The following is a 26,389-nucleotide window of genomic DNA, read 5'->3' as shown; positions in this document are numbered from 1 at the left end:
AATGCTGAACCAACACTGCCATCCCTATAATAAAACCACTTTCTACATCCTGCCAGATCTGACTTCTAATAGTTTGTTTTGTTAAAAAAATTTCTATCTATGTTCATACTTTTTTCTTCTATTACCTTTATCCAGTTTTAGGATTAGCACAGTGTTGATTTCCTACAATGAGGGGAGAAGTGTTCCTTCTTTTTTCTGCTTTAAATGTTTGATATAATTTATCAGTTAAAATGTATATGAGCCTGTTTTTGTCACATAGGTAGGTTTTCAAGCTAGGAATATACTTTCTTTAATAGGTGCTATTCAAATTTTATATTTCCTCCAGAGTTAGTTTCATTAATTTGTCTTCCAAGGTACTTCTTAGAAGTTGTCAAATTTATTTCAAAACAGATTTTTGAAATATGCTTTCTATATCCTTTTAAATTCTGTAAAATCTGTGGTAATGTCTCCTAGGTCTTGATATTTTTAATTTTTAAAAAGTATAATTGATATTGTGTAATAGGAAGTAAAGGTCTAAAGGAGTAGGGGAAGTGGGAGGGGTAGGGAAAAGGAAAGAAGGGAAAAGAAAAAATATGAGAAAAGGAAAAAAATGGAAACAAAGTCTTTGCAAATAGGGAAGGGTGGAGGGGGTGAAGGGATGGCAAGGGAAGGGGAAAAAAAATAAGAACCAGGAGACTCATGTAATGGTACAGGATCCCAATGATGAATGTAACTGTATTTTATACCAAAAATGTACCAATAAACTTTATGGGGAAAAAAACAACAGTACCAAACATTGTATGAAATATGAATGTGATTCTGATGTCTGTTAGACTAGACATGGCTTCCAGGCCAGTAAGATAGAGTCCGAAAGCACTTGAGACAGGAAAGTTGTGGGCCAGTACTTTAGTACTTTTAAAGGCATGTTGAAAAACCAAGTGTATCCAGATGGGGCAGCTAGGATGGTGAGGGCTTGAGAATGGCTGGGAACATTGAGCTTGAAGCAGCAAAACCCACTGTGGGATATTTTACTGTTTCCACACTTGAGGATCCTACATCTAAAGGGGAAGACTGTTCTGTTTTGTTCTCAGAACCATTTGGCAAGCTCGGGTGCCCATGTCAGTCTCCTGTTGAAAATGATGCACCACAAGATAGGGAGAAGCTGGCATCCCAAGTCTCTGCTTGGATGAGGGGTGCTCAAAAGAGTTGCCTGTACCTGCATACATCTTTTTTTTTATAGTACTTATATCTGGAGGTTTATTTGTTATCTATCCTATCTTAACTAATGTATCTCTTTTAGCCTTATTTTCTGCATCAATAAAATGGGTAACAATAACATTTAATTCATGGAATTTGTGAGATTTAAATAAGAAGATGAGGTCATAATCATAATAAAACATTTACTTCCTATCTTTCTGGCTGAACATTTTTTCTTTTGCTGGTTCTTGTCTCAATGTTCTACATTCCAGAAGGCTCCAGGGCTCTATCTATCTGTTGTCCTCACCTGCTCTCTCTCCTCAGATGTCCTCTCCAGGCCTATGTCTACATACTTCAGCTATGCTAATTACTCAGCTCTAAGCTCTTTTGGGGCTGTATGCAGATTAAGATACTGATTACTCAAGAGGAGATGCTAAATGTTATGGCTTATGTCTGGATGCCCCTCCTCCAGCCTCATGTGATCATGGGTGGGGCTTTTTGAAGGTGGGTGGCTGAATCTAGGGTGTGTGATGCTGGGATCAAGGATGGGATGCTAGGATTAAGGGTGTGAGTGCTACCCACCTAAGAGTAGGTAGTCTGGATAAAATATAAGGGATAGAAAGGGTGATGCTTGACACTTGCAGCCTGCTGCCTTCTCCCTGCCATGAACCGGTTCTCCTCTATGATGTCCCTCTGCCATGCTACCCTGCCTTGGAGCCAGCCAGCTATGGACTGTGAACCAAAGAACCCTCTCCTTTTTTAATTTTGGGTGTGGGGTATTTTGTCTCAGCAATGAGAAAACTAAGACACTAAATATTTAGGTGGACATCTGTCTGGTCCTCAGGAGAAAGATAGCAGATGGGGTTATCAGCCTATAGTCAGTTTTCTCTTAATTGTCCTCTGACATGGCTGATCTTCAGCCATTTCAAGCTTCTTAATCTTTCTCCAGGCCAATAAATTACATCATCATTCACTGAGTAGTTCAGGTTAAAAAATCAGGCATCATTTGTCAGATGGGCAGATGGGCTGTGCCTTCCCCAGAAAGTCCCTGAAGACTGGTGTAGGGACCAAACCCTATCCTGGGATGTTCTGTAGGGCAAGTCCTTAGTTCTTGGTTCCAGGTTGACAGGGACCTGAGATGGAATCTCTGCTTGGTGACAGTGTGTGGTGCACACCACTAAGCAGTTACTTTAAATCCATTGCCTTCTCCTGCTGCAATCATGGGGTGGGAATACTGTACCAATCAAATCTATTTCTTCAACTTTAAAAATGTATACAGTGGGATCTAAGAGCCATAATGATTTGAAACTCAGCAATGTCTGCAAAAAAAATGCAGAAATAATTTTTTAACACCCCAAAATCGGGCTCCCTTTGCTTGTTAAAGTCATGTTTTACTCCATTGTTTTATCCTAGATGATATTTTTAAAAGTTAATGTTTAAAATTAATTACTCTTTCTTACTTTTCTATAAAGTAGAATCTAAGCATTTAAATGAATTTTGGTGACCCTAAACTTTTACTTTTTGTTCCTAGATTGAATAATTACTACAATTATTATTATCCAATTATCTATTTTCTGGCAGATTCATTTAAATACAAAGCCCCTACTTCATTTCCTCCTATGTATCCCCTGAGTTTTCAATTAAGTCCATAAAAGTCTGAGGGGAGCTTCCAGGTTAGGGGCTTCCAACAAATTGACCAGTGTGCCGCCTACATTAAGTTGGAAAGGCATGCATCACCTCTGCACATGTTTAGAGTTGTCAACATTAAATTGAAATTTAATTTCTAAAAGTTGAATGTAAGCTGTGCTGGGCTGGTGCACATCTGTAATCTTAGCACTCTGGGAGGCTGAGGCAGGAGGATTACAAATTCAAGTACAACCAGGGTGACTTAAGGACTTAGCAAGACCTTGTCTATAAATAAATAAATAAATCTAGGGATGTAACTCAATGCAAAGGCCCTGGGCTAAATCCCCAGTACAAATAAATAAAGAAATAAAAATTATTTTAAATATTAAAATAGCTGCTAAAAAAGTTGCTAAGAATATACTCTAATACATTATTAATAGTTATGAAAAAGAATATTATCCTCAAACTGTCTGTGATAGAAGTTTTTCTGTATGATGTAAATTTTTTAGCTCCCTCTATGATTCCTGATAAAATGCTTGGGTATTTCCACATAGACTTTAAAGGGATTGAGAACTATTGAGAAGTTTGGGCTCCCTGATCTGCTATCTGAAAACATGCCTCCCAGACTCCAGCCATGCAGCGCCATTTCTTTTTCCTGTATGTGTTTCTTCCAAAAGAGAATCACAGAATTGGCTGGCTTTCTGGAAACCTCTTCTCTTGAGGCCACTTTGAGAATGAATTTTGACACAGGCTAATAACAAGCTTGTCTGAGAATTTAATGACTGACATTTAAAAATCAATTTGTTATATCACTTTCTAATTATATAGAATAGAATCTAAATTTTACAATGAAGTGATACTCAACCTTATATATATGAAAAATACTGAAATGAATTTTTAACCTCTAGAAATTTTACACTTCCTCAAATTCATAACTTTAGCCTCCAGTTTATATTAATATGTATTTTTACAACTGGAAGGTTAAAATTGATTAACCTCTTGATCAGTTATAATTTCCCACAACAAAAGTCCAAGTTTTGGGCCAGGGATTTAGCTCAGTGGTTCAGCTGCCTGCCTCGAAAGCACAAGGTTCTGGGTTCGATCTCTGGTACCAAAAAAAAAATCTGAGTTTTTGTGACAGACCTGACATTTTTATTTCTGGGTTGAGCAGTAACTATAAATATTACTTAGTTGTTAAAAATAAACAAAATTTTGATAACTATTAAATATAAATTTTAAATATTTTAGAAATAAATTTCTTAATGAGATGAGTAGGGCTGGTTTATTCCTCCCCTCCTCCCCCAACAACACATATTCATAAATAGAAATTAATTATTGGTAGAGAGAGCTAGGGTTCACCATCAAATCTATTCTTGTTTTTTCATTTTTTGTGCTTGGAAGATCTTAAGAGCACTGTTCATATGACCAGTATATAGGAGTGGAAATTTCAGTTATATTCTAAAATCACATTTTCAAAAATCCATAGGCTGACTAGATAGACTAGGTACTATTTCAACTTTGTTGAAGGCAAAACATTGGAAACACAATTGGCTAAAAGATTTGTTTCCATATCATTAGATTTTAATAGCCCAAGACATTAGACCATGCCTTCTGGTAACTCAAGGGTTGTAACACTCCAGGGCCATTCCCAGGGGCTTGAAGGTAAATTGACTTTCTGGAAGAAAAAGAAAAGAAAAGAAAGCTGCTTTGTAGGGTTTGCTATTTCCACAGTGCATATACTTGTCAGATGCCAGGGTTCTTTTCAAGCTCCCAACTCGACTTCACCGACATGTGGCTGGGCAGAGGTGGGGATAGGTGCTTCTCCTGGCACATGTGGGTCAGCAGCAGTGGCAGAGGCAGTGGCTCTTGGGTGCAGCACCTTCCAGTAAGACTGTGAGAGGCCAAGCTGTGTGTCTTCTGAGAAGCATGACAGGTGATTGAGAAAGGGCAGCTGGGTGAAACTGGCCTGATCTCAGGGGTGTTGCCAAGGAGATCAGTTTATGATTACCCATGGGTGCTAAAAAAATTAATTCCTGTAAACATATCTGAGTACCCCCTGGAAAGGGTGCACCTGCAATGTTCCATGTGCAGCCATTTGGAGACCACTGATTGAAGGATGGAGGACAGGCCTCGGAGTCAGCCGGATCTGGGCTCGAATCCTGCCTCTGTTAACTTACGGTGATTGAGAACTTGGGTACATTGTTTAACTTCTAGAGTCTCAGTTTTCGCCTATAAAATAGGAAAAGTCACTACCTACCGTGAAGAAAGAACAGGTGGTAGTGTGCATGTGGTGTTGTATCCTGCATATGCCAAACAGGTGGAAGTTGCTGTCAGAGGGGTTTTTTTGCTTTTCTTTTCTTTCTTTTTTCTTTTTTTAGCAGTACTGGGGATTGAATCCAGGGGTGCTTACCATGGTCTAATACTGGGCTACATTCTTGCCCTTTTTGAGACAAGGTCACAATAGGTTGCCCAGGCTGGGCTTGAACTTGTCATCCTCCTGTCTCAGTTCCTAAGTGGCTGAGATTATAGACACGAGCTACCATGACCAGCTCAGTCTTTTTAATTGTGTCAGTGGGAATAAGACTTGGAAGATTGCAGCTTAAAACAACAGGAGCCAAGCATAAATGGGAACCATTGGATCCCTTGCAACTTAAAGTCTCCGAAGTATGTTAACTTCAAAATGGAACTTCCAGATTATTTTCCTTCTTTTTAGGCAGTCTTTCATCTTATGGAATGTAGAGACTAGGGTCTTCAGTCCATATGGAAGAACATACCCAGCAGTAACAATGGCTTGCTCAGGCTATAGAACTCAAGACTGGTCCATCCTGGACCTAGTCAGAGATGATTAGTGACCAAGAAATAAAAGGGGCCCCTTTGTAGATGGTTTCACTGGTAAGTCAATCCCTTCGCCTGCTCCCTAAGGGCTTCATAACAGTGGGGTTCGTGATAGTTCTATTGGCTTGTTTAGAAGGCATTCCAAAATCTTATTTAGTGATGATAAATTGCAGGGCAAAATGATGTTAACACATTATAAATAGTTCCAGGGCACAACCAATATCTCACACTGTACTTTATTTTTCTTCACAAAATTAACTGGACAGACAAATTTAATGGTAATGTGACATTTTCCAACACACAAACAAAGTGCCATTATATTTAATGGTAGCCAACTGGAGACTTACTTTACCTTAACTATGTAAAGTACACTTATCATATATATATATTTTTTGTATGTACATTTTTGTAGATACCAGCCACCCCTAAAAAGTATCACTCTTAAAAGCAGCCCATGGAAGATAAAATCTTGATAGTATAAAAATCTTGATAACAAAAGCTTTCACTACAAAAACACTTAATGTTCATTTATTTTATTTAAAACAAAAATAACCCCAGCAACTCAAAACAAAAGCAAAACTTTGTTGGAATCATAAGAATATATTATAATAAACATAACCCACCAAAAGAAAGCTTTCCCAAAATAAATTCAATGAGCCATCAATCCTTCAAATGCTACCTTGTAAGGAAAAACTTAATGAAATAAGCTAGGCAGAGGGCCCACTGCTGATTTCCCAAATGATGAGGTACGTGGCATTACTGAGTGTGTATACTACAGTCATATGAGTTAACAGTTCCAGGACTTTTGATAAACCAGCTTTCCATTTTCCATGAGTGTTTTTCTCTTCGGTGCTGAACTTTGTAAACAAAACAACCTTGTCATCCATAGAATGTTGGCTTTGAGTTATTTTTTCTGGTTAGTTGTGATGCATTGGTATGGTATTGTTCATACTACCTCTAGTTTTCTTTGTACACAGTAAGATGCATTATTTCATGGTTGTCCAAAGACATGGAATAGAATGATTCATCAGGTAAGGCTAAGGAACTTGTAGGATCATTTACCCAATTCAGTTTCACATTGTTTTATTTATTTTGTTTAAATTTTTTGTATTGTGCATAATAAACATTTAGAAACAGATGTCCCTACCAACCAGAAGGTTGTTATTAAATATCTTGTTAAAACTACAAATTTATTGTTAAAAACCCCATCAGACAACTTTAACTCGAAATTTACACCATTGCATTGACACACTGAGTTAATTTTGGACTGTGCCAGTGCCTCCAGAATTTAAATTTACTACAAAACTTAGAAGTGTTTCTCATTTGTTGCATAAGGGCCTGCATGGAGGCATTCCCCTGATCCTAGTAAGGGGTCTTCATATCCCATAGTTCTGGCTATTCAGAAAACTTCTACACTCCCTTGTTCAATCTTGGAAATGTTTTACTCATTTAAAAATTTTGCCTCCTCTCACCCTTGAAACAAATGTCCTTTGTCTCATAATAATGATAATTTTTTTAAATTCCCAAAAGATCCTAATTGAACAACAATACAGATCTGATTGGAACCTTCATAAGCTTGACAATGTAGAACTGTATTTCTTAAAAAGTGTGTGACCACATTTGTCTGGGCAGCAATGGACACCACAGAAAAAGATCAGAATAGAATTTCAACTGACTCCTTAATTTCTTTAACCTGGCTTATATTTCAGGCCCTTCCTGTTTTTCCCTGATAGAGTAGGTGTATATTACTAACTACAAGTGATAAGAAAGTATAATAACAGGCACTGCCTTCTAAGTACAATTGGAATTGAAGTTCACATTTATAAATTGTTTTAGCCTAAGTTGAATTATAGACTGTTTGTAATTCTGTCCATTTATAGATCATTGATGCGAAAGTTAGACGTGCTGGGATTGCCTGAATTATTTGAATTTAATCCTGATTATTATAATACCTCTTTCTTTGTAAGCACTTCCTAATTTTTCCCAGTGGGTCTTTAGATGGTAAGCAGTAAGCATTCACTAGTGAAATAAAAGTCTTGTGTAATGGAAGGGTATACCTGAACATGCAGAGACAATTGACCAGGGAATAGGATGTTGAGGATTTGTTACAACTACACAAAGGCATTTCCTTATTTTAAAATGAGACTTTAATTCAAATCTTAAACTTATGAAAATTTTCAGCTCTGGCAAAATTTTCTGGGGTGAACTGTTTGTGTATACTGTCGGAGGCATTTCGATCTCTCTTTCAGAGTGCCTGTGAGTGAGAATTCAGGGGTGCCTGGAGAGTCTAGGAGGCTCTTCTTGTGGTCTCTCAACCCCAATTTGGGAAGTACATGTGTTCTGTTTTACTCTGTCCCTGGCCAATGCAGAGTAAACTCCTTCTTACGTTTAAGAGGAGTTAAGATTCAGGTATGAAACCCTCTCAATGAAATATGCTACGATGGTTCTCTGTTGCCTGAATGTAAAGTAACTGAGATAATAATAAGAGGGAGAAAAAATTACTACTTGAGGGGTTTACATATACTCATTGCTTCTAATATGTTTTTAACAAGAAAAATGCAATATCAACTACTTTCAGAGCGAGTGCAGCCACAATACTGTACAGTACTGGGGTCAAGGTGGCTGGCATGTTTACCATTAAAACCAGATAACAAAACTCCAAAGCCAAAGGACACCAGCCAGAAGTTAAGGCCCATGACCTTTTCTTTTTTTAATATATATACATTTCTCAAATACTCTGCAAATCCAGGTTTGAACAATAACAATAACAACAAAAGACAAACAGGCTTTATATTAAAAACATCCGCGTTCTTCATTGTTACTTCTAAAGCAGCTCGGAGGATCTTGTCACTTGGGAGCATACTGAAAACTGACTCCATTAAGATGATCTTGGCAGGATAGCAGCACAGGATTTGATATTCCATATTCATCACTTTGAGAATGTAAACCTTTCATAAAATAATATTTTGTTTTAAAATTAGACTCATTCAAAAGTCTGATCACCCTGTTCCCTGAGGCCCACCAGGGAGGTCTGGCTCTGCACCACAGGTTTCCTGCTTTCTTGGTGAAGTATAAGTGCCTCTAAATTTTGGGAAGGGCCTGAAGGACAGACACAGAGAAAGGCCCAGGGAAGGGGGGCAGTAGGCCCTCTGATGGGTCAGTTTGAAACAGGTCACACAAAGCAACTCTTTCAAGGTCAAACCATCACAGCCAGATTTTAATTCTTTGTTCATTTCCCATCTGAATTTTCAACTGAGTGAACTTCATGAGTTTAACCAAATGTGCGTGTAATCTTACATAACTTGAGTTAAATGCTGATTTGCTCAGGGACAAGTAAACCTTCAAGAAACAAGGTCAAAGGAACAATAGACCTGTATGTCACAATAAACAATCCTGTTGACAAGAAATGCCCTAACTTGGTTAAAACACAGCTTCTCAATGGCCAGCAAAATCCAGGGTTTCTCAGGTGGCTGAGATTCAGGATTATCCTACCTTTTTCAGAAATGCTTTTGAAGAATCAAGAGATAAAAATCTCAAATGGAAAATTATTACTTCTCTTAACAAATGTGTAGATGCTATATAACTAAATACATTTTTTTAAAAATGCTGAGATGCATGTATTTTTCAAAAGCAGCTTTCGAAATATTAACCACAGCATTAAACATTGAACATAGTACATTCTAAAGTTAATACAGATAAATGGTATATAAGTGATAATGCCACAAAGTTATTCCACAAATGTCTCCAGGCTGATTCTAAACTTGAAAAAAAATATTTTCTAGTTTATTAGCCAGAGATATTACTTCTTTTGCTACTTTTCTACCATGGATTTTCTTTTCTTAATGCCCCAGGATGTACAGATAATCTCCACATTCCACACCTGGAACTTTTTCTTTCCTCCCTCTATCAGGTTTTCAAATAAAACCAAACTACAATGACAAGATAATGTTTTACATGTAAGTCCATGGACATAGGTCAATTAATCCATGACACCTCATTCAATGCTTCTTTAGGGTTTATGGCCCTCCCAAAGTCATTTAAAGCCTTGCTTTAAACTGCAGACAGGGTGAGGGCTGCCAACGCACATGTGCAGTGGGCACAAAGGCTGCAGGCTTCTCCCTTCCTCACACGCTGGATGGCAGCTTCCCAGCCTTCACCACGTCCCTCTGCCAGGAAAGGCATGGTGCCTATTTGCTTCCCTCCACAGTGATACATGTCCTAAGAAGAGCTGTGGCTCCCAGGTTCCAGGTTCCAGGCTCCATGCTCTGTGTGAAAACAGGCCTAGCTGGGCACCTGAGGTAACAGCCCCAGGCCAAGTCCCACTATTGCTCTCTTTATAGCAGAATTCTGAGCTCCGGCAGCTTCCAAACATTCGGAGACCCCAGTGCCCTGTTTAAAACTCTCCGAGGAGGCCAAGCACGTGCTCAGGCTCAATGCCAGGGCTAGACCTCAGAGCTAGGACACAGGGTAGAGTCTGCAGACATTGGTCTCCTAAAAGCAGGCACTTATGGCTGCCTGATGCTCCAGGTGACTCCAGTCTTCCTGATGCCGTAGAAGTCACCGAAATGTTCACGTCCTTGAATCCAAGGGATTCTGTTTGCTACTCAGACAGAGTCAGTATTGGAGGGTTAGGGGTATGTGGGTGTGTATCCAAAATATATGAATATACACAATCAGGGCTTAAGGTACTGGATGGTAAGTATAAACTGCTAAAATGCTTCTTGGCACAATTGGTAGCTTAAAAAAATACTTTCCTATGGTTTAAGGGCATTTTTCCCATTGCTGTCCTTTGGTGGGGAAGTCTCAGCGGATACCATGTCCATCTGAAATTTCCAGTTTTTGTCCTCTAACTGGGAATGTACTATGTGAGTCAGATGCAAAATATCCACTCTCCAGGCCAGGGAAGACTGGGCTTCCCTCTAATCACCCTACCTCTGTAGTATCACAGCCCCCAGGGCCAATGAATGCAAGTGAAAGGAACCCCTTCTCCCCAGCCTCACTGCCAGAACACAGCTTCCCCACCAATCAGATCCCTTGTCTGCTTGCTTGCTCGTCAGATGGTGAGTCAGTCCAGCCAATGTGGAAATCAGATCCCTGTTCACAGGCACAGACCAGCACACAGAGCTGCACGAAGTGGGGCTTGGCAATTAGTGGTAGGGTTTCCAAAGATGAGAGTTTTGATGAGGCTGTCTTAAATAAATAAATCTTTTTTTCTTAATAATGTAAAAAATAAATGATATTTCCCTTTGGCAGTAAATAGCTGATTCGACGTTTTGCCTAAAAGCTGTTTTTGTGTAGGTGTGTGTGTTCGTTTCATGGTATATCACTAACAATGCATATTATTTCTACTGCTTTAGTGAACCTCTTGCATATTTGTTTGGGGCAGGCCTGTGAACTTCACTTGTGTCCCAGGTAGGCACCCAGGGTGATGCAGGCTCCCACCAGGGCCAGGCTGAGCAGAGTCTTCAAAGACAGCCAGGAGAAGTCAAACAGAGGCCGAACACTGGGGCCATACAGCTCCACAAAGGCGTCCTGCAGTGGGGGAGAGGAGGGAGAAAGAGAAGAAATCAGAGAGAGACTGAGAGAAGGGCGAGCACAGAACCCACCCCACAGAGAAGCATCATGCCGAGTAGCCCAGGGACCCTCAGAAGGGCAAGGGGAGGAGAAAAAATGCTCTTTGTAGACAGTGATTCAAGAGCCACTCTTTTCACTCATTCAGGAAGTATTTACTGGGAACCTGCTTACATCCCAGGCACCCTAGGTACAGCAATGTATAAGATGGACCAAGCGTTCCTACCTCATGAAGCTTTTATCTAGTGGAGCAGGACAGGTGCACACAAAACAAATATCACACAGCATCAGAGAGGTTAAGTGCTAAAGAGAAAAGTACAACAGCAAAAGAAGCGGGAAAATATTGGGGGTTTTATAATTTTAGCTGGTGTGGTCATTTATAAAAATAATGAAACGTAACAATGACAGTGACTAACATACTCCTTTATTGGGTGCTTGCCGTATGCCAGCACCTCTATCGGATGCCAAATGTGCATTATTCTATTCATTCTTCCTACCAAGTTTACTAAGTCCTTTCACTTACTCCCGTCCTGAAGGTGAAACACCTTGCCCGCCTTCTGCGAAAATGCCATGGGTCACGGGGCAGCCTGTGAGTGTGCAGGAACGGCTCAGCATGGCCCTTCACGCCTGCAGGATGAGGCGTGGTGCGTGGTCAGCTGAGCTCACCTCCAGGAATGCATTTTTTTAAAAATCCAACTGAACAAATAGATAGAAATTTATATAGAAAGCTATATCATAATTGTTTATACCAGCAATATAAGCCTCTGAGAGTCATAGAGGCTAAGAAATGTGCGTGATAAATGGGAGATTCAGGATTAGAATCCAGATCCAAGCCAGTACCCCTTTCTCTCCTGACTGGATGCAGAGTTGGTGGGCAGAGGGGCAGCCTTGACCAGTGGCATGCAGAGCCTCTGAGGTTGAGAACACATTTTCCCCAGGAAAGGAAGCTGATGGGGGTCTCTCTCTTAGGTAGCTAGACTGGACCACTTGGAAGACTGCAAATGTGCCTTTAACTTAACTTGTGAAATCCTCAAAGCACGCAGTCAGTGGTGTGTTATAAGACACGTAGGTCCACAAGGAAAGATGAGGGCTCTGTCTCCCAGTCTTATCACTGCATCTGAAGTAGCATCTGTGGTGCGGCTCAGCAAGGCTCCTTCTCTGGATCATTTCAGATTGAACAAAACACTGCACAAATCATTGGATGTTCATTTCCTAGAATCTGGGAAGACTGTGTTCTACATTTGGACCCAACAAGTAGTATATGGACAGTTCTCTGAATGAATATTTGGATATATAAATCAGTAAATGAATTCCTTTCATTTGGTGTGGCTTATTCTGGTCTTAAGAGAAAAAACAAGAGGCAGTTCCACATCACTTCCAACAATCTTGAACCAAAGCACATGATTTTATTACCAGAAACAGTCACATGCCTTGACCTTGGGCATGGCTGTGGGGAGGAGGGCTGAAACAATGTTCACAGTGTTCTTGTCTACTGGGGCAAGTACTCAGCAGAGGGACCAGGCATCATCTTTGTCTTTCCAGTGCTGAGCATCGTCGGGGTGCATTGTGGGTGCAAAATGTTTATTTGATTAATGATCAGTGCTTTCCGAGTTCAGTCACTGGTTTGAATTTGGTCTAACACCAGATGCTCATTAATCTGTTTATTTGAAATCATTCCTTCTGTAGGTAGCAACCGCTGGGAATCCTGAAGTGGTCTTTGAAGTGAGGGTTTAAGGCATTGTTAGGGGAATTCACACATGAGGAAATATAGATTCATAGTTATTTTCTTAAGTGTATAGTATTCTATGTTGAATACGATACGTTGTACAGTACAGTATTATATATATATGTATTATAACATACTTTACTAAATTTTGTATTTAGGGAGTTTTAAACTTTAGCTATTATAAAAATATTATGATGTATATTTGTACATAAATTGTTTTCTACTTGTTTAATTATTTTTAAAGAAATTCCTAGAACTCAGTTGACCATTGATCAAACTTGATCCCACAGTCATAAAGGGCTATGCTGGTCCACTTCACCCTCTCACAGGCTTCCTCGTGACCGACAGGATCTTTAACAGAGCAGGCAAGGGTTGAGAGCAGGGGTTCCCACTGAGCGATCATTTGGCAACGTCTGGAAACTTTTTTGGTCCTCATGATTTGGGATGGGGGTGCTACCGGCACCTAATGTCGCACCTAGCTGTTCAACCTCAAGGAATTATGCAGGAGTGTGGAGGCGGAGAAATCCTAATCTAAGAGATACCCTGATCATGGACAACAGAAGAGCGAATGCCCTGTGTGTCAACAGCGCTGGTCAAATTAGCACTACATTGATTCCTTAAGCTATGCCAGAGGAGCTCATGGAGCAGTGCACTCCATCTCTAGAGGAACGAGATAAACTTTTGCCAGGAGAGGGCGCACAGGATTTCTTCTTTTTTTATATATCTATTGTTTAAAAAGTCTAAATTTGAGTCCTAGAAAAACCAGGCAATTAATACTAGTGAAATACATGCTCAGTGCTCTGACCACACAGCTGAGGTGTCACCGCGATCTTCTGCCAAGAAGCAGCTTTTTCTCCACACGATGAAGGAGAACCGGGCAGGAAGAGGCAACAGGAGGAACTGCCCCTTGCAAAGAGCACTCAGGCTCATGATACACAGTTGCGAACACCTAGCAGTCCTCTCCTCTGTGCTTTTCATGGACAAGGGAGACCTCCACAGCCCAGCCAAAGGACACCTGGATTCTTTATGCCACTGTAACTCAGTGTGACGTCCTCAGGGTCAAGGCTGTCCCTGAATTCTGTAGTCACCAAGAGAGTCTTCTGTGGCAAAACCGGAAACAGACCAAGCCACTGGCTGCCTGGCCTTCCTGGACACCAAGCCCTCGTGGCAAAGAAAGTCAGACTTTCAGTGGCATCTTCTCCCACTGTGCTTGGTCCACAGTTCTGGGGGTGTTGAATAAATGTCTTCCCAGATACCCTTACCTCTCTGGAGCTGGATAATTCCCTCTCCCAGCCTCACACCCTCACAACAACAACACTGCTTCTAATGTACCTCATGAGCCATTTCTGGTGTGTACTATAAAGAAAAATATGTTGAGAGGGAGATGAGTTAAATCAGTATCTCTCAACCCAAATAATGGGCTCAGGGGTGCTACTGCAGCCCCAGGGGTCTGGTGAAGAGCCCTTGGAGGAGAGTTCAAGTGAAACCTTTTATTTATGGCCTTCATCAAATTACCTAACCCTGAGCCTTATTTTCTTCACCTATAACCATAAAATTTGTGGTTGTGAAGATTAGCACAGGTTACCACAAGCCAATGTGGGCCCACAGTCAATGTGGGCGCTAGGAAAGTACTAACCAGCTCCAAACGCCCCACCTGTCCCTCCCTGCTCAAGGCTGTGCCCAGCCCACTCCTTGACAAGAGTGATTTCCTAGCTCTTTTTAAGGAGGCAGCTTTTGGTTCTGAAGACAGCCAGTGATTTCTACAGAAATTATGAATTAAAATGTACACATTCCATGTTTTGGTTCCTTCTGTTCCCAAGATGAGAAGTGACAGTAAAGTGCCCCTCCATACTTTATAAGGACAGGGGTGGCGGTATATCATTTACCCCCTGGAGGTTGAGCCTGTCCCATAACTTTGCTCTTCTGTGACTGCAAAGTGCAGTGGAGACTCTGTGGTTTCAGGGCTGAATGTCTGAAAAGCCACTTTCAGAGAGAATCTTTTTGCTTTTTCAAACATCCTGATTAGGGCGATTTCCGAAGTCTGTTTGAACAGTCTGCCATTATTTGTTTAAGTTTGAAAGCCATTTTTAAATAAACACTTGTTCATTTTATATATTAAAAGCAACAAAGAGGAAAAAAGAAAACCCAGGCTGTCCTCACGTGATTCTGACAAAATCCCTGTCTATATATTTAGGAGGCGCCACACCCCTTACTCATGTCCGGGCTGGCAAGGCATACTGGGCCTCAGGGATGTGCACCGGCACCCACTTGAGGGCCCTTTTGCCCTCTGCTGGTCCTCACATCAGACGGGGGCAGGCAGGGCCCTGGTTCTGATCACTCTGTCAACAGTGGCTTCCCACAAACTTCAAATTCAGAGACCACCAATGGTCTCAGTTCAACTTCCACTAACAGTGGCCCAAGGGGCCAAACTCCCAGGCCTAGATCCTTGCTCCAGGGCTGAGGGAAGCCTGGCAGGTGTGGCTGGGTACTAACAAAGCAAAGACTCCTTGGTCTGGCAGGTGTCCTCATCCCTCCTGCTTCACAGCTATCACGGGCCATGCTGCCCCTCTCTGTCACTTCTGTCTCTGGATGTAACGTCCCTACATACGCACCCCTCCCTGGAGGCAGCACACCTCCAAAATTTTCCTTTCTCCCCCCTCAGAACCCTTCAAGAAGTATTTAAACTTGATTCCAAATAAAATGAGGTTAAAAAATAAGCCAATTAAATAAATCAGATTGACAACAATGGAAAAGGTGTGACACTGAGAAGTGAAAGGGATGTGCTGGGCTGGGGTGGCTTCCCAGGATGCTGTCACAGGGATGGAGCCACATCAGGTTAAATGCAGAGACATCTTCAAACTACCCTTTTATTAGTAATTCTTCTTCTCGCTAGTTATATTTTTTTAAACACACAGATTCTGTATGATAAAAAAAACCCTTAAAACAAATTAAATGCTTGAAAATATGATTGTCACATCCATACAATGGAATATCTTGTTTCTTTTGAAATATATTTTAATAACATATATACATATGCATATGTAATAATAGATTATGTAGTGTACATTATTACATATATCCCTATACTATACTATACTATAATGTACTACTATATATGTATGTTTGTATGTATGTATTTATTTAGTTAGTTAGTTTTGGTACCAGGGATCAAACTCGGGACCTTGCACTTGTAAGGCAATATGTATTTATTTTTGATACTATATTATTATTATTATTATTATTATTATTATTACATCAGGTTCTGCCCAACTTGACTCCATCCCACAAGGAGGCTCAGCTGGGCTTCTGGGTCTTGCTAAAGAAGATCAGCCCATTCAGTGGGGAGTTCTCTAAACTTATGACTTCCAAACCTCTCAGCCATTCTTTACCCCTTGTCAGATCTTTCCTGACTTTTTCCATGATCATTCCAAATGGCCACCATTTTCCTCACTTAGGTTCCTTGTCTTTTAGCAGCTGATGTTGTCCTTCCCTTCTCAGAGCAACCTGGGGCCATTAGGCTTGAATCACTGCAGCTGCTATACTGTAACTTCCATCTCCACCATCTTTCTCTGCTCCTCTCCATCCTTCATCCTGATTCCACTCTCTTCCATTGTTTCTGGGACTTTCTTCTACTGACTGTCCCTGCTCCCAACTACAATTTCAATTTTATCCTTCCTCTATCCCTTTGTCCCTGGTATATAAATGTTCATATTTTCTCAAAATGTCTGCACAGACTCATGACTCATCCTAATCATTATCTTCTCTTTCTCTTGCCAGACAAGCTACCAGCTCCTCTCATTGGCTCCCTTTCAACTCATATTTTTACCTACCTGTTCTGGCTTCTTCCCCTCCTGTGTCTCTGAGACCACCCAACAGGGACCACCAACACCCTCCCTATGGCCAATTCCCTTTTTCTGGCTATACCTGACTAGGTGTTCTGACCATGGAAGTCTTCCATGCTCCACTTTCTTCAAGAGTTCTTCAGCCTCCTGGAGAATTGCTGGATGTTTCCTTCCTGGAGACCCTGATGCTATATGCCCTTGGCTTCTATTTGGAACATCTTCTATCTCTTTGCAAATCTCCTTCTCTTTCCTCATCTCAAATACCATTCTCATGCTGAAGTCTCTGAAATTTTCATCTCCAGCCTCACTTTTTTTTTTTTATGGCACCAGGGATCATACTCAGGTCCTTGCACTTTTGAGGCAGGCAGCGCCGGAACCACTTAGCTAAATCCCCAGCCCTCCAGCCCCACTTTCTACTTTAACTGCCAGAGTTCTATTCCAGTAGCTTTCTGACATGTTCCACAGGAGTGACAACCTCCCCTCCACTGAGCCTGACACCCATCTTCCTGCCTTCGTTGTGCTCATACCATCCAGTAAACCTACACCCTGAGAGCATCTTCCATGTTTTCATTTTCCCCATTCCACATCCATTTATTAGTAAATCCCACTATCTTAGCTTGGGTTCCCCCAAAGATAAGGATTGAACATAAGCAGTTTATTTCAGAGTGGGTGCATGGGGCACACTAGCAAGGAAGAGAGGAAATAAGAGAGAAGAGAGAAAGCAACCAGGCAGGAATCCCTGTATCCAACAGGGATACACTGGTACTGGCAACTAGAGCTTAATACTGCTGGAGAAATCCAGGGCCAATGTGTAATACACAGTATAACTCCTGTTATCCCGTGAATGGGCTAGGGAGCTGGGGTGCTCAGATATCAACTCCGGCCATGTGTTGGGTGAAGACTGCTCTTATGCAGGTGTCAGTACCCAGCACAGCTAGCCCATCATGTGCATAGGTGGGGTGGGCTCTTGGAGGCCAGAGGAAGAGATACAGATGCCACATTTCTTATTGCTGGATGTAAGTCAGTGAGCACTGAAAGTTACAGGCAAGGGAAAAGGATGGGACAGTAAATGCACCGCTAGTTTTACCACCTAAATATTCCTCTGTCCCTACCTTCTTCTTTCTCCTGGATTAATACTGTGATTTCCCATCTGGCTTTTTTGCCTCCAATCTTGTATTCTGCCCTTAAATCTCCTCTTTGTATTGCAACTAGAGTGATCCCTTCAGAATAAAAGCTGTCACTTCTAAACTTACCTCCAAATTCTCTCAAGTCCAAGGTCCCCAATGCTCTGGGCCAACCTAGCTCTCCTGCAGCTCAGCTTCTGTCACTTTTAAATTAACTCTGATTTATTCAGAGCTTTGGTGCAATCATTTTCAGCAGGAAACTTTCTCCTAACTCTGAGGTTGGGCTAAATAATTTGGCCGTCCCCGGTCACAATGTTACCTGAAGATCATCTGTTTGCACGTTTGTCTCTCCCACTCAACCACAGCACCTGAAGCTGCAGGGCCACATTTTACTTATCTCTGGATCCCTGAAGTTCCTATTAGGCACACAGCAAATATTTGTGGAACTGAAATAAACTGATTTCTTTTCCTATACAGCAGGTTTTCCAAATATATCCTACAGGATGATATTTTTTAAAAGACATTTTTTGCAAAGGCCAAAATAAATGATGGAGTTAAACAAAATTCAGTGTTTTGTTTGTTTGGATTTTTTTTGCCACTTCTAGTGTCTTCCAGGGGACCTATGCTCAGCCATTTCATAAGGGCACAGTGGACCCATCAGCACTCAGTCTCATTGGTCATTTTGGTGATTATAGTTTATGAGTAATTTCACCCCCATCCCCACCGTGACAGGGACAAGATGAGCCGCATCTTGTAAACTCATCTGACCATCTACCCTTCTGTTAGGGGGATTCTTGCTGTGACACAGTGCTAAGAAGGTATGCTTTGAAAAATGCTACCTATAGATAAAAGCATAATAATCTAGGGGATTAGAAAGGGCAGTGCTGGTGCCCATTGTACAGGACAGAGGAGATGAACAAGGTCAAAAGCTGTTTCTCCTGCACATTCATGTAAACTTAAAGGCACTGGATGCTTCTGCATCAGAGATTCTACTAAGCGTACACAAGACTCATCATACTCAACACCATAGATCTGCTGACACACAACTGCCAGCCAGAAAGAATATTGGGAAAAAGAGAAAAAGAGAGATAAATGGGCAGCAGGGTGGGGGGGGGCACACCCCACAGCAGAGCATAGAGCTCTCCATGGGGCCAGGGAAGTGGTCGTTCTCCTGACACCAGACTTGGCTCTGAGCAAAAGGGGAAGCAAGCACACGCGAGGAAGTGAAGACTTTTTCTACCTGAATAAAGCAGCTGGTGAGGAAGTGACTCCATTTCCCCCTTATCATTGGCTGGGCAGGATTTCCTCTGCAGCCACATTGTGCTGAATGAGCCTTGAGGATTCTGTCTGCAGAACAGGGTGGTTCTGGCAGTTGCACGCTTGCTTCTGCCCCATGACTCCTCCTCCCGAACCCTCCTATTACTCCCCAAATATTGACTCCAGGTTTGAGGAAAAAAATAACCCTTGAGCATAAAACTGAAAGCTGCACAGTTGCCTGGCCCAGGGATCACAAAGAGACATGAGGGGCGTGAGAAGCATGGCTCTCCCTTCTCCACCTTGCAAGGGCTGCTCCCCAAAGCCATATGCAGTGAATAGAGGGTTGATCTTGGAGGAGTTTGGGCCCAGGGGGAGGGGCTCGCTGAATCACAGGTCAAGGACATACAATGAAACCTAATCTAAGCGTCATTTGGATGTAATTAGAAACCTGCTGGATAAATGGCAGGAGATGAAAAACCCAAACAAAACAAAAACAAAACTTGCTTGTCTACTAAGGCTGGCCCAGGGAAGTTTTGATATATTTTGTTATGCAAATTTAGCTGAGGATGCAAATAAGTCAGGGGCCCTCAAGAGCCAGGGAGGCAGAGAAATGAAAAGTCCAAAAGACTGCTTTCTTTCTTAAACAAGGTATAGTTTTAAAATAATTTGCAAAGGCATCTTTGATGCTCTTGAGAACTGCAGCTATTCTACCAGGTCAAAGGCTGCCTGGCCATGCCTACCTGCTAGAGGAGGTCTAAGCCCAGAGTCAGATGTTCCCCAGGTGGGATCTTAGAGGATTCTTTAGCCTGCTTACTGCCCTGGCTGGGGCAGGAGGTGCTATGTGGAGAGAAGCAGAGAGATCTGGAGAGATGCATAGACCAATTCCCCACCCTGTCCCAGTTATGTAAATGCTGTAAGGAAAGTTACCCAGCCACCTGCGGGCTCTGGTCCCTCCTGCAAGATGATCAGTCTAGTACTTCACAAGACACACATGGTCATAGGCAAAGAAATCCACTTGCAGGGAAATGTGCTAAAATACATTAATAATTCTGCTCTCTAATTCTTCGGGTTGCGGTAACAGGCCATGACAAGAAACCGAAGGCCTTTCTATATCAGACCCTGAAATCTCATTTCAACTTGCTCATTCATTTAGTCACCAAACACACTTTTGCAAAGTATCAAGGAGAATTAAAGCTAAATAGGATACAGGTGCTGTCCTATACTAATTGCTCAGTATATTCTAATCCTTTAGAGTAGCTTTAATGAGTATGAGAATTGTCTTAGTTGGTTCAGCACATTTTGTGCATGGAGGCCCATTTATGCTCAGTGCCCTGGCCAGGAGAGAGGACTGATGCTGCTGTCCTTGTTTTACAGCACTCATGCAAGGGCCCAGAGAAGGTGGTTTTCTCAGGACCTCACACACTGACGGCTCAATAACCTGCCTTCTAGGAGTTTGGCTTTAGAACAAAGTTTCTCCATGTTCTTCCTTACCTTCTTCATTCCATTGCCTTCTTTGGCTAGAGATGCTGAGCATCTTGCATTTTCCTGCACTCAGCCCATTCTTGATTTGGGGGGAGCTTAAGATTTTTCATTTTTGGGGAGAGAATAGTGCTTTATGCTCGTGTGTTGGATACGGAAGTATGATAAGCAATAAAGAAAAAACTTAAGTATTACAATCCAACAATAAAAAGATAATTAGCCCAATGAAAAATGGACAGAGAATTTGAATAGACATTTCCACAAATTGCCCATAAGTGCGTGAAAAGATGCTCAAGATCATTAGTTACTAGGGAAGCACAAATCAAAATCACGGTGAGATAAAACATCAGACATGGCTATACTTTAAAAAAATGGCCAACAACAAGTGTTGATAATGTAGAGGAATTGGAACCCTCACACATTGGCAATGGGAATAAGGAATGGTGCAGTCACTATGGAAAGCATTTGGTGGAGCCTCACAAAGTTAAGTGGAGTTATCATCTGACCCAGCAATTCAACTTTTAGATATATACCAATTTAACTGAAACTATGTTTGCACAAAAACTTGTATACGAGTATCATATCAGCAAAAACCAGAAATGAGCCAAATATTCATTAACTGATAAACAAAATATGGTATAATACGGAATTACTATTCAGCCATAAAAAGAAATGAAACTCTGATACATGCTACAGCATGGATGAACCTTGAGAATATCATACTTAAAAAAAGAAGCCTAATACAAAAGGTCAAGTACTAGATGGTTCTTAGATTTACATTAAATGTCCAAAATAGGCAAGTCCATAGAGATAGAATGCAGATTACTGGTTGCCAGGGGCTGTGGAGAAGGAGGAATAAGGAGTAACTGCTAATTGGTTACAGAGCTTCTTTTTTGGAGTGTTGAAAAAGTTCTGGAATTAGATAATGGTAATGCTCACTGTACAACCTCGTGAATGAGCTAAAAATCAATGAATGGATGCCTTTAAATGGATTTTCATAATATGTGAACTATATCTCAATAAAAACAACTTATATTTCTTACACCCCATGAAGGGGAGATAAATTATTTTTTTACCATGTGGGCTTCCATAGATGTACTGGCTCATTCTGTAAGCCTTGTTCAAAAGTATATAGGGAAGTGGACTCTTTCGGTTACAAATTTTGCACTATTGTCATTCTCAAACAAAAAGAAAGAGAAGGAAGGAAAAAGAAAGGAAAGGAGAAAGGAAGGAAGAGAAAGAGAAAACGCAGGCAGTAGCATAACGGCTGAGTGTACAGGGTGAGATGTCAGGGAGGGGGAGAACTGTCTGGGTCCCCTCCCTTGTGAGATGAGCAGCTCACCTTCCTTCTGGGCCTGGATTTTCTTCCTGTGAAAACTTCTCTGCCTTCTGGGCTTACACTGTTAATGATCTTATTCTTCACCCTTTCTCATGGATCCTTTGGGATATGATCTAGGATATGTTGATGCATGTCAGAAATTGTTTGGCCAGAACTGCTGCAGATGGCTGCTTTCCGGGTTCCCTTTGGAGTGGTCCATCTCTGTCATACTCCACTTCTACAACCTCCTTTCCCCCAAACCCACACCTAGCCTCGGAACTGCTTGTGCTCAGCTTCTCCACTGGGCCTTCTAATTGGAATTCCTCCTCTCTCCAGCATGGTAGCCAAGCTATTGTGGTCTCTGATGTCTCAGTGCTTCCAACCTCTTTGCTTTTATGAACATAAGCCAGGAGGGGCTGGGGATTTAGCTCAGTGGTTACACTGCCTGCCTCGCAAGCCCAAGGACCTAAGTTTGATCCCGGTACCAAAAAAAAAAAAAAAAAGAAAAGAAAAGAAATGAACATAAACCAGGTTACTTATTCCACGGGCTCTTTCCCAGTCTTATCACCGTGTATCAACAGAGTTCACTACTTTTCATACTATTTTTTAAAAAAGACATGGAGCTTCACTCTTGCCCAAGCAGGTCTCAAACTCCTGGACTCAAGTGATCCTCCTGCCTTAGCCTCCTAGTAGGTGGGACTACAGGTGTGCACTACCATGCTCAACTCTTATGCCCATTTTAATTAGAACTGAAGAAGCCAGTATGCCTCAGAATGGGAAGTAGGTGGAGAGTTTTGCACATTTTCAATATCAAACAGGACTCTCAACGGCCTGATAGGGGCTGCGGATTCCACATGCAGATGAACACTGGGGATAGATCCACCAGCTGTCTTTCTTGGGATCTAGAGCTACAGATGTTTTTACCCTCCTCCCCAGTGTCCATACCTGTTTCAGTATCCATACTTGAATGTGAGCACAAATCTAATCACTGTGTGCTCCACAGGGCTGGGTAGTAGGTAACATGCTCTACTGATGGTCATTATCTTGGCCAGGCATGCAGTGATCTACTGTGCCTGACTTGTGGCCATGTGGCCTGCCCTGTGGCACGGCCAAGCCCACCTAACTATGCCTGCTGCTGCAAGAGTTAATTCATGAAAATATGCCAAAAATGGGAACTGAAAGCAGATGCTTGTTAAATTCTGCACCTTGGCCTAATCGCTGTCATCAGGACGCTGTTGCTGGGGGGTACGGGGAGAGGGGGCTCTTCCCTGATTAAATGTGGAGGGCCAGAGTTGGGGGCTGAATGTCAGATTCTCACTTGTTTAAATCAGGAAGTGTTGACTGAGGTTGTTGTTGGGGGGGGCGGGGTTATAAAGAGGCTGCATTTCCTAATAGGAACTTGCTGAAAGTGGTTTTGGCCTGGAGGGGGGATATATTGGAATGAAAAGAGCAAAGCAGAAGGCATTTGTGTAAGTGGTATCTGCAACTAGCCAGGCAATGGCAGCTTTCAACCGTGCCTTGTCTGATATGTGCTGTTTAGGACTGGTTAAGAAATTGGCCTGGGCATCCTTTCTGGAAGCATTGGCTCTTGAGATCTTTACTTCCTACCTACCGCAGACTCAGACAACATCTGTTAAGGACCAAACTTGCCCCCAGTGGTGCTGATCCTGCTGTTCTCTTTCTGGGGCAAATAAGTCGAATACTCTACTGAAACCCCATAGCCTGCTAACATCCTACCCCAAAGCAATACAAGATATAAAAGTCCAACTCTGTTCCCAGCTCCTTGATTCTCAGCCCAGGGAGCCATTCATTCTGTGATGGTCAAAGTGACCAAGGTCACTCAGGGGTAGACTCCTCTGAGCAGCCCATGGGAGACACTTCTTCTCCATACTGTCAATGCAGGCATCAGTAAGAGAAGAGCAATTACATCCTCTGGGGAGGGGACTAGTGGATGGTGGTGAACTCTCAGTGTGTTCCATGTGCTAAGGAAAATCTGCTTTCATTTTGTAGTTTATGATTTAGTTCAGTTCACCTGGAAAGACTCAACATGAATAAAACCAGATGCATTTCAAGGCACAATGCTTGGCTCTTTGACAACCCTATTCCTTCCTCATCAGACAGTCTTCTTATGCCCAGAAAGGACAGCAGACCTTTCTATCACAAGGAAAACGAAAAGTTTTTGTCAATGGCAAGAGCTGTTAGCACTGGATCATGTGAACTCTGAGCCAGGTCGGGGGTGTAGCTCTAGATTCAGGCTCATTTACACATGGATGAGGTATGCTGGCATGGCCTCTTGTCTGAATAAATGTTTACCGAAAATGATCTTCAACAGTGTGCTTTCTGTTGCTAGAACTGTACGGCCATTCATACAGAGAACAGGAGAGAGATCCTGAAAGCCATCATGGATGAGCTTCAAATTAGAGAAAGGGCTAGAAAAATCTTCCATCAGCACAACCTCTAGAGGGACAGTTGACAGCTGGCTGACCTGACACACGACACTCTTACAGTGATGTGAGCCTGCTACGGACATGAGCAAGGTCAGGAAGCTACACAGACCCACTATACAAGGCCCGTCAGTGGTGTTGGCAATGAGGATTTGAAAGAAGAACGGCCATACCCCTGGGAGCTTGACTTCTAAGGCAACTGTCACTCCTCATCATCTGCTCAGTGTGGGCCAGGTACGTTTCCAGTGCTGTGTAGAGCCTAGGGACCTGCTTGCAGAGGGTACTCTTGTATTTGTGGGCTGGACTTGAAATGGGGTTGAATCACACCACTGGGGCTTTGTACACTGACTGTTCTTCTGGCTAAAGGGCAGGGCTGAAGCTTTCCAGGCTGCTCTCATAGGTCAGTGGTCAGTGCCCATGCTTCTGCATGGCATCTGCCCGAGATGAAACTTTTGGGCCAGACTGCTCACTTGGAAGTCAATGATGCAAACATTTAGTAAGTATCTGATTTGTGCACAGCATTGCGTCAGCTGCTGTGGGAGAAGACAAGTGAGCATGGTTCTGTATGATAACAAGTTCCTCAAGGCAAGACTAACACCGGACTCATCACTCAAATCAAGTACTCAATAAATGCTATTCCAGTGGGCTGACTCGGAGATGTTCACCCCTAAGGTTATAAGTAGAAGCTCAAGTTTGGTCCGGCAAAACCTGGGACATCAGGCCTAGAAAACTACTATTTCTACTGAGGAAACCTGTTGACCAATTTTGGATCCACAGGCATGAACTAGTCTTCTTAAAAGAATTGGTGCAAACTTTGGATGGCTCTTCCTAGCATTGCATGGTCTTCTCTCATGAGTGAGGACCTGCTTCCTTTGGACATATCTGAATCAAGCCATTCAGCCAAAGCTAAACCACTTATCAAAGTATTTAGTGTCTACCTCTGGCTACACACTAAATCTGAGATGTAGTGTGAGCCAACTATTGTGCCAAGCCTCATAGGTGGTTTCTATAAACAACACAAGACAGAAGAGATTGTCATTAGAGAGGTCTCACAACTTGCCTAAGGACATACAGCTCATAGTAGCAAAGCTGAATGTGCTTTTCAAGTACACTTCGCTTCTCCTGTTGGAGGCAGAAAAAACTTACAAGATCCAGTTCCTGGAGAGACAAGCAATAATAGGAGAGGTTATAAAGGAAGTTTCAAAGAAGGTAGGGGAAGCTTGAATAAACGCATCAAGAGTTTTTAAGATAGGCAGAAGGGGACAGATGATGTGGGAGAGATTATAAAGGAAGTTTCAAAGAAGACAAGGGAAGCTTGAACAAACACATCAAGAGTTTTTAAGATAGGCAGGAGGGGACAGAAGATTAAGCAGGAATTGGGCCGTAACCACTCTGAACTAAAGAAGAAAGCTGGGATGGCTTTTCAGGACTTGGAATTAGGATGGGAGCTTGGGGCCATCCCATGGAAGGTCCCAAAGTGACCTGGTATATGCAGACAGAGGTAAGTCAGGGGGAACAGGGCTGCATTAACATGAGAAACCACAAATCACAAGGACCACTCCACTCCACCTGCCCCAGGAACTCTGCCGAACTCGATCCCATGGGAACATGTACAGCACGCTCTGGAATCCCCCCAGTGCTCTCTGGCCCTGTTGGTGGATGCTGCATTCACCACCTCAAGATTGTTTAAAAATGTTGCATGATATAGACACAAATCACAAAGGAGAAATCCTTTCCATACAATTCAGGAAAAGTCTTCATATTTACAGGGCTGGTTTCACAGGGAATTCTGGAATGTGCAGGAGAATAAAATATCCCTGAGTCACAAAAACTAATCCAACCGACCAGAAGAAAAAAATATGGAGCCCAAGAGCCTCCACAGTGACAACTGGCGATCATTTCAGTGGATCAGCTCAATTGTTTTCATGTAATCAAGAGGAATTATGTCCACAGTGTACGGGAACAAGGACAGCACTCTACCAGGGACCCAA

The 26,389-nt window shown here is 42.1% G+C and overlaps 1 protein-coding gene across 1 annotated transcript in view; it reads right to left on the bottom strand.

Moving 5' to 3' along the window:
• Positions 1–5,857: 5,857 nt before the first annotated feature.
• Bcl2 (BCL2 apoptosis regulator) overlaps positions 5,858–26,389 on the bottom strand; it is a 178,503-nt gene continuing 157,971 nt past the window's right edge. Inside the window, exon 2 of the mRNA XM_004858446.3 lies at positions 5,858–11,169. Coding sequence (XP_004858503.1) covers positions 11,035–11,169 — 135 coding nt within the window. The 3' untranslated portion in view covers positions 5,858–11,034. The remainder of the gene's footprint in view (positions 11,170–26,389) is intronic.

This window comes from Heterocephalus glaber, unplaced genomic scaffold (assembly GCF_053883595.1).
Source record: "Heterocephalus glaber isolate CG9 unplaced genomic scaffold, H.glaber_assembly_v1.0 deba00000331, whole genome shotgun sequence".
In the NCBI taxonomy this organism is placed as follows: Eukaryota; Metazoa; Chordata; class Mammalia; order Rodentia; family Bathyergidae; genus Heterocephalus; species Heterocephalus glaber.
Note: the sequence above shows the minus strand (reverse complement) of the source record. Positions and strands in the feature narration are given on the sequence as shown.